The sequence below is a fragment of the Muscardinus avellanarius genome (assembly GCF_963383645.1).
Source record: "Muscardinus avellanarius genome assembly, chromosome: 12".
Lineage (NCBI taxonomy): Eukaryota > Metazoa > Chordata > Mammalia > Rodentia > Gliridae > Muscardinus > Muscardinus avellanarius.
In genome coordinates, this window is record NC_137798.1 from 14462292 (window position 1) to 14474755 (window position 12464).

General features: G+C 43.5%; 1 protein-coding gene across 4 annotated transcripts in view; it reads right to left on the reverse strand.

The window, feature by feature from the left end:
• CAPN3 (calpain 3) overlaps positions 1–12464 on the reverse strand; it is a gene marked incomplete at both ends in the record, with an annotated part of 47478 nt that overhangs the window by 27936 nt on the left and 7078 nt on the right. For 3 of the 4 annotated variants that reach the window (XM_080707481.1, XM_080707480.1, XM_080707479.1), the window contains one exon: positions 288–357. In XM_080707481.1, coding sequence (XP_080563607.1) covers positions 288–357 — 70 coding nt within the window. Of the gene's footprint in view, positions 1–287; positions 358–9217; positions 9467–12464 lie in introns of those variants that run through there. The other variant, XM_080707482.1, reaches the window with a different exon arrangement.

The window sequence follows — 12464 nt, forward strand, 5'->3', positions numbered from 1 at the left end:
GATTTTCATCCCTTTGCCTCCCCGAAAGAGATCACACCTTTTGTGTGTGTGTGGCACTGGGGTTCCTGGAAACCCTTCTACCTCCGGGCTACACTCCCAGACCTATTTTTATACTTTTTTATTTGGAAACAGGGTCTCTTAAGCCAGCACGGCTGGCTTTGAACCTACGTGATCCTCCTGTCTCCGCCTCCCAAGCGCGGGGGACTACAAGCTTGCGCCCGGTGAGATCACACCTTTTGATCACCCCTTGATTGTCTGGCAGGATGTGACTGGCGGGAAGGTCCTACCTAGATCTCCTTGACAGATGTCAGTCCTATTGGCTCCACCAATGATAAATCGGGGATTCTCACAAATTTCCTGTGAAACAAAAAGGAGATGACCAGGTAAAACTACTCATAGCAGTTATTGTTTAATTCCATTGTGTAGTATTGGTACCATATGTCAGGAGCTTTACACACACTACTCATTGAACCCTCCAAAAATAGCACTGTAAGTTGGATACTATCATTCTTATTTTTCATAAGAAAAGAGGCGAGCCAGGTGCGCATGGTGGAAGCCAGGTGCGCATGGTGGTACATGCTTATAGTCCCAGTTCTTGGGAGGCTAAGACAGCAGGATTGCAGGTTCAAGGACAGCCTCAACAAGTAGTGAGACTCTCATCAACCAAGTGAGATCCTGCTTCAAAATAAAAATAAAATAGGGCTGGGAGTGTAGCTTGAAAGTAGAATACTTCTGGGTTTATTCCCACTAACACACACACACACACCCCAGAAGAAAAGAGGAGGAGGAGAACTGCGGCTCAAGGAGGTTAATAAACTTGCTCAAGGGCACAAGGATAGCAAGCCTAGAAGCCAGCCGCACGCCTCCCTTTCAAGTGACCCTTAACCCTTGCCCACACTGTCGATGAAGGCAGGGATGGACCTCAGGAGGGCAGTGTCAGCCTGTCACTGCCCGAACAAAGTGGCGACAGAAAGCACGGTTCTTACTTTTTCTCTGCCAAGAGCGTCAGAAGGAAAATAAAGCTCTTTCTCCCCAAGGTGCATAGATGCTGAGGGTCAGTATCTGTCACTGTCCACAGGACCGGGCGCTGAGGAAGCAGAGTAGCTTGGTGTGTGCCTCCTTGGCCTCTGGGTCTGTTGGAGGGCACAGTCTTTATTCAAGTCCACCAGTGTAGAACCAGTGGCCCCAGAAACTTTCAGGTCTAAATACTAGTTTATTGCACCTCAAAGAGACCAACAGGGGTCGCTCTTGATTTTTGCATGGAGACTGTGTGTGTGTGTGTGTGTGTGTGTGTGTGTGTGTGTGTGTGTGTGTGTGTTATGCTTTATTGAAACAGGGACTCACTAAATTGCAGAGGGCCTCACTAAGTAAGAACTGAGACTGTCTTCAAACTGCGATCCTCCTGTTTCAGCTTCCCAAATGCTGAGATTACAAGAATGCGCCACCATACCCGGCTTTAATTTTTACTTTGAAACAGGGTCTAACTAAGTTGGGGAAGGTCTCACTAAGTTGTTGTGTGAACCTCCGATCCTCCTGTCTCAGCCTCCCAAGTACTGGGATTACTTCATTATTATGTGTGCCCTTCATTATTTAAAAATCAGAACTCCACAATACTCACCTAACTAGGAGTAGAGAGAACCTCCTCATTTTGGCAAAGAACATCACTTTTGCAGAGACAACTGAAACTTCATGCCTAGTACTAAGAAAGTAGATGCTTTCCCCCGAAAATCAGAAAAAAGGCAAGATGTGCCCTTTCCCACTCAGAGTCAACACCATACTGACCATCTCGCTAATGCAAAAAAGTAAGAGAAGCAAATGAAAGATGTAAAGACTAGAGGAAAACATAAACACACCGTCTTTCTTCACAGATGACGTTGCCTGTGTAGAGAACCCTAAGCGAATAACAAAATCAACAATAAAACAAACAAAAAGCCCATCTACAACTAATAGGTAGGTGTAGCTTGGATATAGAACATAAAATTATAATGATGTGAGACTATAACGCACCAATAAAAGTAATAAAAAGAATATAAAGTTAGCATATAACAGTCCAGGGATTTCTTATATCAGCAATGAACAATTGGAATTTGAATTTTTTTCTTTCGGTACTGGGGATAGAACCCAGAGGCATTCTACCTCTGAGCTACACCTCCAGCCCAATTTTTTATTCTTTATTTTTATTATTATTATTATTATTATTATTATTATTATTATTATTATTATTATTATTTAGTGCTACTGGGATTCCTGGAAGCCCTTCTACCTCCGGGCTACACTCCCAGACCTACTTTATACTTTATTTTAAATTTGAAAACAGGGTCTCTTAAGCCAGCACAGCTGGCTTCGAAACTGCGCAATCCTCTTGTCTCTGCCTCCCAAACGTGGGGATTACAAACGTGCGCCACCACGCCAGGCTTTTATTCTTTATTTTGAAACAGGGTCTCACTGAGTTGCACAGGGCTATACTAAGTAGCTGAGGCTGGCTGCGAACCTGCGCAATCCTTCTGTCTCAGCCTCCCAAATGCTGAGATTACAAGCACGCACCACCACACCAGGCTCTAGAATTTGAAATTTAAAACAATTCCATTTACATTATCAAACACAAAAAGCAAAGAAATACTTAGATATATGTCAGTATGAATGTTTATTCAGCTTAACATAGGCACAAATGATTTTACAGATAAAATTTTTTTTGTGTGTGGTTCTGGGGAATAAACCCAGGGGCATTCTACCTTCGAGCTACACCCCTAGCCCTATGTTTTATTCTTTATTTTAAAACAGGGTCTCTCAGGCTGGGTGTGGTGGTGCATGCTTATAATCCCAGTGCTTGAAAGACTTAGACAGGAGGATTGCGCAGGGTTGAAGCCAGCCTCAGCTACTGAGTGAGGCTCTCAGCAACTTAGTGAGACCCTGTTTCCAAATAAAATATAAGATAGGTCTGGGAGTATAGCCTGGGGGTAGAAAAGCCCCTGGGTTCCACCCCTAGTACCACACACACACACAAAAAAAAAAAAAAAAAAAAAAGAAAAGAAAAGAAAAGAAACAGGGTCTTACTGAGTTGCAAAGGGCCTCATTAAGTAGCTGAGGCTGTCCACAAACCACAATCCTCCTGTCTTAACCTCCCAAATGCTGGGATTACAAGCATGCGCCACCATGCCCCACTTGCCCTATATTTTATTCTTTATTTTGAAATAGGGTCTCATTAAATTGCAGAGGGCCTAAGTAGCTGAGGCCGGCTGCAAATCTGCCATCCTCCTGTCTCATCCTCCCAAGTACTGGAATTACAGGTGTGTGCCACCACATCCAGCTCAGAGAAGTGTTTATAGATCTGTGTATATATATGAGTTATAGGCACATGTATCTCACCCTTCTCTATCAGCTGAGAGAGACAGACATGTAGCAGTGAGCAAAACTAGCAACCCAATCTTTTTTATGTCAACAAGGAGCTCAGATTTTTCCACTTTTTTTATTCTTTAAAGAATAAAAAAAAAAAAAAAAAAAAAAAAAAAAAAAACAGGACAGGGAGTGTAGCTCGGAGGTCAAATGCCCCTAGGTTCTATCCCCAGACCCGCAAAAAAAAAAAAAAAAAAAAAAAAAAAAAAAAAAAAAAAAAAAAAAAAGCTTAGATTTTATGAACAGAGATATTCAAATAGGTAATAACAATAAAGTTATGTACAAGGCCGGGCGTGGTGGCGCATGCTTGTAATCCCTGCACTTGGGAGGCTGAGACAGGAGAATCGTGGGCCGACAGTCTCAGCTACTTAGTGAGGCCCTTTGCAACTTAGTGAGACCCTGCTTCAAAGTAAAGAATAAAAAATAGGGTTAGGGTTCTAACTTGGATACACAAAAAGTCATGTATTCAGGAAAGTTATATTTAAATTTAGAGACTGAGTCACAGGTAGAGGGATGGCCTCTGTGCCATTGAGATTCATATTCAGAAGAAGGCCTCTGTGCTCCGTGCCTTACACACATGCATGTAGAAATGGCCAGCTTAGGCCAGACCCGGGTTTCTAATTCCATTTTCTTTTTTTTCTTTTTTTTTTTGTGCTACTGGGGACTGGGGATGGAACCCAGGGGCATTCTACCTCCAAGCCACACCCCCAGCCCTATTTTATTTTTAATTTGGAAACAGGTCTCACTGAGTTGCAGAGGGCCTCACTAATAAGTAGCTGAGGTTGGCAACAAACCTATGATCTCCTGTCCCAATCTCCAAAATACTGGGATTACAAGCGCGCCCACCACGCCTGGCTTCCCATTTTCCAATAAAAGAAACGAGTAATCTTTGGAGAAAAGACAGACTCTAAAATTGAGGCAGGAAAGATACTAGATGAAGCTGGAGCTTTTTGTAATGAAGGAAGGTAAGAAAGTGCTCAAGAAAAAAAGCTCATGACAATGAACGTATGTTGAACAGATACCGGCGCCAACCGAGAACTCCCACTGATTTGTGGAATTATGTGCAACAAAATAAAACTAGGTGGGATTATAACCCGAAACGAAAAATGAACATTCACGATGCCATATTGATGTGAAGTGATTGAATCAAGAAGTGGACAGGACTTCCGGGAAGATGGCGACCGAGAAAAGCGGGGCTTAAGAGTCCCGCTAACAACCAATCTCCATTACCACAAAAAGAGCGCCTTTCATAGCCAGAAAACACCATCACCAGAAAAACAAAAAAAACCCACCAGGCTCCAGAGAGAAAGGGACTGAGAACAGAGCTCAGGGCCACAGAGGAGACACACGCGCCCGAGGACGCGGCAGCAGCGCCATACTGCCGGCGGCAGCGGCGAACTCAACGGACTGCTACAGCAAGCCAGGTGAGCCGCTGCGGAACAGCCAGGCGGGATCTTTCGGCGCAGACAGCATTTAAAGCTCCCAGTGGCTGAGCTCAGCACACGCTGCAGGGATTCAGAGTGGAAATCAAAACCAGAGAAGAAAAAATACGCCAGCCTCATGGCCGAGGGCGTGGCAGAGGCGCCATATTGCCACCGGCGGCGGCAGCAGCAGTGAATTCACCGAGTCCAGTACAGCTACATCTGCGTACTCAAGAACAGTGAGTCAAATTGCGGGCCACAGAGGAGAAATCGCAGTATTGGGCCTCCTGGGACTTGACCCAGTGAGGGAGTGGTGGTGGCAGAGATATCACACCATAGGAGAACGTGCAACCTGGCACCCCCCATAGTTTAAAGCAGCCTCTATCGACTCCCTGGGTCGGAGACTCTGTGATACAACCCAGTAAAGGAGTAGTGGGCTCTGAGATACTACAGACTCGAGATCCAGAGCACCTTAAGTAAAGCCATAGTGACCCAAGGGAAGAACCCAGAGAAGGCACAAACCTCCGAAATCATGGGAAAGAGGAATAACACTGGAGTAATGAATGTGCACAACCCCACAACATCAGAACCTGATAAAACAGAAAATCAGAAATTTCTAGAAGATCAAATCAGGAAAATAACTGTAGAAATAATAGAGGTGCTTCGAAAAGAACTCAGAGAGAGCCAAAAAGAGATAAAGGATGCAATTAATGAAGTAAAGGCCTCAATTCAAAGCACAAACAACCGATTAGACCACATGGAGAACAGAATCTCGCTCTTAGAAGATGAGCAATCCAAAAATGAACGCATAGTTTCTAATCTAGAAAAAAATATCCAACAGCAGGAATCTGACATTGAAGAAATATGGGCCCATCTTAAGAGAGCTAACCTAAGAATAATTGGAATAGAGGAGGGAAAAGAAAGTGATACCAAAGGGATGAACAATCTCTTCAAGGAAGTAATAGCAGAAAATTTTCCAAATATAGAGCAAGAGGTTGATACACAGATCCAGGAAACTTATAGAACTCCCTTTAGACAGGATCGGAGAAGAGGATCCCCACGCCATATAATTGTCAAAATGACCAATGTGGAAGCCAAGCAGAGAATCTTAAAGGCAACAAAAACAAAGGGCCAAGTGACATTCAGAGGCAAACCAATTAGAATCACTCCAGACTTCCCAAACCAAGTCATGAGAGCCAGAAGGGCTTGGAGTAACATATTCCAAACTCTGAAAGAAAACAACTTCCAGCCAAAAATTTCCTATCCAGCAAAACTTTCTATCAAATTAGATGGAGAAATAAGAAGCTTCCATGACAAACAGAAACTGAAGGAATTTATGTCTTCAAAACCAGCGCTAGAGAAAATACTCAAAGAGATTAACTACAAAGAAGAAATAGGTAACACTCACCAGAACCAGAGAAACAAGAGTTTCCATCCAACAGACAACTAAGATTGGTTATCTGTGGAGATTCATTATTTATGTTAGTCTTTTACCTATCTCTAAGTTGTATTGTTTACCTTTATTATTGTTAATTTTTAGGATTTCTAGTTGGAATATTAATATACCTTCAGATATAGCATTTGGAAATATTTTATCCAATTCTATTAGTAACTTTTAACTCTGTTTACATTGTCTTTGGATATACAATATTTTCTTTTATTTTTTAGGGAGTTTGTATATTCTTCTGTTGCCTGTGCCATTGAAATCATATCCAAGAAATCACTGCCAATTTCAATGTTGTGAGGTTTTATGACCCAGATTTTCTCCTAAAAGTTTATAGTCTTAAGATTTATATTTAGGTCTTTTATCTATTTTGAGTTAATACTTGTATATGGGATTAGGTAAAGGTCCAATTTTATTCTTTTCCATGTAATTATTATTTTTCAACAATATTTAGTTAAAAGATTATTATTTCCACCACCAAATGTTCGTGGAAACCTTGTCAAAAATAACTTGACAATATAGGGAAGAATTTAGCTCTAGGCTTGTATTTAACTCCAATGGTCTATATATCTGCCTTTAGAACAGTACTACACTGTTTCAATTATTGTAGCTTTATATGGTTTGAAATCAGAAAATATATATCTTCTAGCTTTGTTCTTTTTCAAGATCGTTTTGGGTATCTAGAATTCATATTCCATATTAGGATAGATTTTTTTCTGAAAAATAAATATATAAATATATGATAGTTTCACCTAAAAAAACAGAAAAAAAATATGCTCTAGTAAGAAAGAAAGCAAAAAGAAATATTGAAATGCTATCTTTAAATCATCAAACGCTTGGTATCAGACAAATGAAACTGTTATGTGAGATTATCATTTTTAATTTTGGATAAATTGCTATAATACTAGATGTCAACCACTAAGCCAAGCATGGGAAGGAGGGATGGGGAGAGAATGGGGTGGGGATCGGGTGGGGGCTGACTGGGCGATGTGTGCATGTATGTCTACAAAAGTTTGTATCCCACTATGATGTATGAATACAGTGCACCAATAAAATAAAATTAAAAAAAAATAAAAATAAAAATAAAAAAGAAGTGGACAGAGTAGACAAAGCCGGATCATCAGCTACTTATAGAGCACCTCTGCCCGCAAAAGGGCAGCGCATGGCTCACCATTTATTAGGTGTGGGTTTATGCTTACGAAGTTGCTTCTAAAGAGTTTGGTATGGAAAAGGAGAGAAACAGGAACTTTACAGTAGAGAAAAGAAACCTGACCAACACTACGTCAGCTGGTTACTGAGGTCGACATCAACCATGAGGAGGCATGTGTGTGTATCTGTGCCCTTGACATACAACAGGGGAGAATGACCTCTGCCTTCTCCTCCCCCAGACCACAAACCACTCAACCAGGAGAAAAGAGTAGAGAAATACCCACTGTGAGACGCCTGCACAGTGCCCCACCAGCACTCTCTCAAACCCTGGAGCTCATCAAAAACAAAGACAGCTTGAGAGGCTGCTGCAGCCCAGAGGAGGCTAAGGAGACTTGATGTACAGTCATGTCTAGGGTGAGATCTTGGAGTAGAAGAAAGCTAGGCAAAAATTAAGGAGATCTCAATAAAACATGGTCTTCCGTTCTAACAACATATCAGTATTGTCTATTAATCTTAACAAATGTATTACACTAACACGTGATATTAAAAATAGGAAATTTAGGACAGGGCATATTGGTCCCCTTCTTATCCACAGAGAATCATTCCAAGATTCTCAGTGTATTTCTGAAAGCGGATAAGACTGAGCCCTGTATATACCAAGGTTTTCTCTGTACCTCGATATGATAAAGCTAAATTGGTAAGTAGGCAATTAAGAGATTAACAATGACAAATAGGATTAGAGCATTAACAGAATAGATGGAAAACTATTTAACTTAGGAGTTATTTCTGAAATTTTCTGTTTAATATTTTCAGACACAGTTGACAGGTCACAGAAAGCAAAACTGCAGGTAAGGGGGAATATTATTTTATGGGAACTGTGTACTACTTCACAATTTTTCTATAGTTCTAAAACTATCCTAAAATTAAAAGTTCACTTTAAAGACATTTAAATAGCTCAAATTTTTTTTCATACACTCCAATGAATTCCTCGTACAGGTCAGCTGGGTTGCACACACACTGTCTCGAGCCCACTGGTTTACTAGAGTTCCTTGCCTGCTCTAAATACACATTATTGGCACCTCCTTGCAGGTGGCGATGAGCCCTTAGACCTATGCATGCCGGCACCAATGGGCACCAATGGGCTAGCCTGGAGCAAACTTCTCTGCCTGGAAGGAGCCTAGCTGGTCAGCAGGAACCTTTGTGTTAGACAGAAGAGACACTAATGAGCCAAGGGACGAAGGCCAGTCTCCAGCCTCTCTCATTTCTCTTTTTCTTTGATCCCAGGGGCATTTTACCTCTGAGTTACACTCCCAACTCTTTTTATTTTTAAACAAGTTTTTGCTAGGTTGATGAGAGTCTCGCTAAGTTCCCAAGGCTGTCCTTGAACCTGGGATCCTCCTGTCTCAGCCTCCAAGTACTGGGATTATAGACATGCACCACCGCGCCTGGCCAGTTTCCCGTTTCTTTACTGCTCACCACCTTCAGTGGAATTTTCCCTGAAACTGTGAGCCTCAGACTTTTTATTCCTGTTCTTAGGAACAGCCAAGAATGATTGATTACATCTTACAATACCACTGTGAATTTAAATGGAGTAGCTTTCTTAAAGATATTTACTATCTCTGGTGCCTCCAGTATTAGAATAACCTTCAGTACAGAAATAGAAAGTAACACCTTCAATTTCAGGAGGAAGAAGGAGGGTGTTTGGGGGCTCACGGGTAATGAGAACCTTGCTAAGAGCGGGGCATTTGGCCAACTTTACTTCCTGTTCCCCACACGCCGTCTCCTGGACCCACGTCTCTTCCACCCCTACCTTTGGTCTTTTCCACGTGATGGCCTTCATCTTGGTTTTCTGGCTCAGCTCATGAGCGCCCAGGGCCTGTACACCAGCTGGGAAGACACGGTCTTCAAAGAGGCGCTTCTGAGCCAGGCACCGCTGTTTAAGAAGGACAAAATCCTGCCCCTCAAACTTAAGGGGCTGTGCAACAGTGCCTTCTCCGTTTCTCCTGTCCCTCTCTCGGATCACACGGTCACAGAAGAATCCTGGCACGAGGTAGGGCATGGTGACCGCTCAGTAGAACAGCCTTCCCTGTCGCCTCTCTCCCGCCGTGGGCCCAGGCCTAATCCTCCTGTGAATGGCCCGGAGCCTATATAGCTCCTCCACCCTCAGCAGCGCAATGCAAATGAACACCGCTCAGAGAAAGGCCCTGGTCAGAGTCAGCAGCTTTGGTGGAGGCCCCTGAGCCCACGGTCTAGGGGCAGCACCCTGTGAGGCAGAGGGAGCCAGGGATGGGAGAGGGAGAGCCAGAGGTGGCCCAGGACAGACCACAATGGTTCGTGGGCCTTTAGGGCACCTCCAACAGCCTTGCTGAGACTCTTACTTTAAAAAAAAAAAAGAAAATATAGTGGCAAAGAGGCTTCCCTGCCTCAGCAAAAGGCATTCATGCCTTTGACAGTAGCGGTCAATGGGATATAGCATGGGGCCTTCTAAACATGCTGTATACACTAATCCTATACAGGCTGCTGAATGCATAGGAGGAATCGGCTTCGAGCCATTGTCCGAGGGTAATGAAGCCTTCATTCTCCTGATGGCCCTGCCCCGCCCCACCCCAAAGACCTTCACCGGCCATTTAGGGACCTAAGGCCCGGGAAGGACCCAGATGAAAGTCCCTGCTGCAACAGGCCCAGCAGCAGTGAACAGACAGGGTTGCAGATTCAGGGCCTTTGGGGCTGAGAATGTGCTGGGAGGGAAAGGCAGATAAATGTGTGTGGAATTACACCTCCAAAAAAGCGTGGCTTTTCCAAAGTTTTGCCATGCTTAAACGGACAAGCTGATGTGAGAGCAGGTCTGACGTGAGGAAGCTCTGGGGTGCCCACCAGGAAGGGCGCCAGCCTCCCCGCCTACTCATGGAACCCGCTGGCCTACGTCTGTGCGTCCCTCAAAGTACGGTCTTGGGGTTAAGGGTATCAGGATCACCTGGGGGGCAACTGAAGACGCAGAGTCTCAGGGCCCAGCCACAGGGTTAGGCGCCTCAGGGGTTCAGGCTGGGCTGAGACTTGACATTTCAAATAGGTTTAGCACGTATATTCCTGCATATAAATCCAGGGGGGAAGACAGATAACCTGAAAATAACAGGGAGACTACTAGGGGAAAGGAAGGGGGCTAGAAAAGGGGCAGAAGTGGGTACTGAGGGGAAGGGGATATGATCCAAGTATGTTATTTGCAAGTTATATGCCCCAATGAAATTCATTAGTATGAATAATACTACTAATAATTTTTTTTTTTTGGTGGTACTGGGGTTCCTGGAAGCCCTTCTACCTCTGGGCTACACTCCCAGACCTATTTTATATTTTTGAAACAGGGTCTCTTACGCCAGCGCGGCTGGCTTCAAACCTGCGCGATCCTCCTGTCTCTGCCTCCCAAGCGCGAGGATTACAAGCATGCGCCACCACGCCCGGCTAATAATAATTTTTTTGCAGGTCTAGGGATGGAACCCAGGGGCATTTTACCTCTGAGCTACACCCCCAGCCCTGTTTTTTTATTCTTTATTTTGAAACAGGGTCTCACTGAGTTGCGGAGGGCCTCACTAAGTAGCTGAGGCTGTCGGCGAACCACAATCCTCCTGTCTCAGCCGCCCGAATGCTGGGATTACAAGCGTGCGCTACCACGCCAGGCTAGTATGAATAATTAAAGTGCCGTAATTTAAAAAAAAAAAGGAAACTATAAGCAACGTACTTCAGAAAAAAGGAAATTATTCTAGGAGAAAGTCTAAGACACAAGAAGGAAGAGTAAGCAAAGAAATTGGTAAATGTGTAAATATAAGCAGACATCGACTGGATTAGAATTTATAATTACTCACCAGGCACAGTGACACATGCCTATAATTCCAGTACTTGGGAGGCTAAGAGGAGGATGGTAGGTTTGAGGCCAGCACATCATAACTTAGCAAAACCCTGTTTCAAAATAAAATATAAAGCCAGTCATGGTGGAGCATGCCTGTAATCCCAGTACTTGGGAGGCAGAGACAGGAGGGTTGCAGGTTCACGGCCAGCCTCAGCAACTTAGGCCCTCCACAACTTAATGAGACCTTGTTTCAAAAACAAAACAATAAACTGGGCATGGTGGCGCACACTTGTAATCCCAGTACTCAGGAGGCTGAGACTGGAGAATCGTGGTTTGTGGCCAGCCTCAGCTACTTAGTGAGGCCCTCTGCAACTCAGTGAGACCCTGTTTCAAAAGAAGGAATAAAAAATAGGGCTGGGGGTGTAGCTTGGAGGTAGAGTGCTCCTGGGTTCCATCCCCAGTACTGAAAAAGAAAGAAACAAAGAAAGAGAGAGAAAGAGAGAGAGAGAGGACCAGCACAATTTTACCAAATATATAAGGAACCTTTTGTTTCTACCTTCCATAATCTCTTCCAGAGAATGAAGGAACATTCCCTACTCATTTTATCACAGTATATACCCTAGATATCAATATTGGACCGCACATGAAAAGGAAATAGCAATCCTATCTGACTAATGATTATAGACACAAAAACCTAAATAAAAGATTAGCAAACTCGTAGTCAAGCATGTGCTAAGAAAAAAAGACAAATAACTTAATTAAATATGAAAACCAGAGCAAAAAGACATTAACAGGTATTTCATAGACAGCAAAATAACAGATGGTTAAGTTGCTGAGGCTGGCCTTGAACTTATGATCCTCCTGTCTCAGCCTCCAAAGTACTGGGATTACACACCTGCACCACCACACCCCACTAACAAATGTTTAAGAAAGATGAATGTCAGCTGGGTGTGGTGATGTACATCTAGTACTGTAATCCCAGTACTTGAGAGGCTGAGTCAGGAGGATCCCAAGATGCAGGACAGCCTCAGCAAGTAGAGAGACTCATCAACCTAGTGAGTCCCTGTTCCAAAATAAAGATAAAATAGGGTAGGGGGTGTAGCTCATATGTAGACTGCTCCTGGGTTCCATCCTCAGAGAAGAAAAAGGAGAAGGAGGAGGAGGAAGAGGAGGAGGAAGAGGAGGAGGAGGAGGAGGAAGAGGAGGAGGAGGAAGA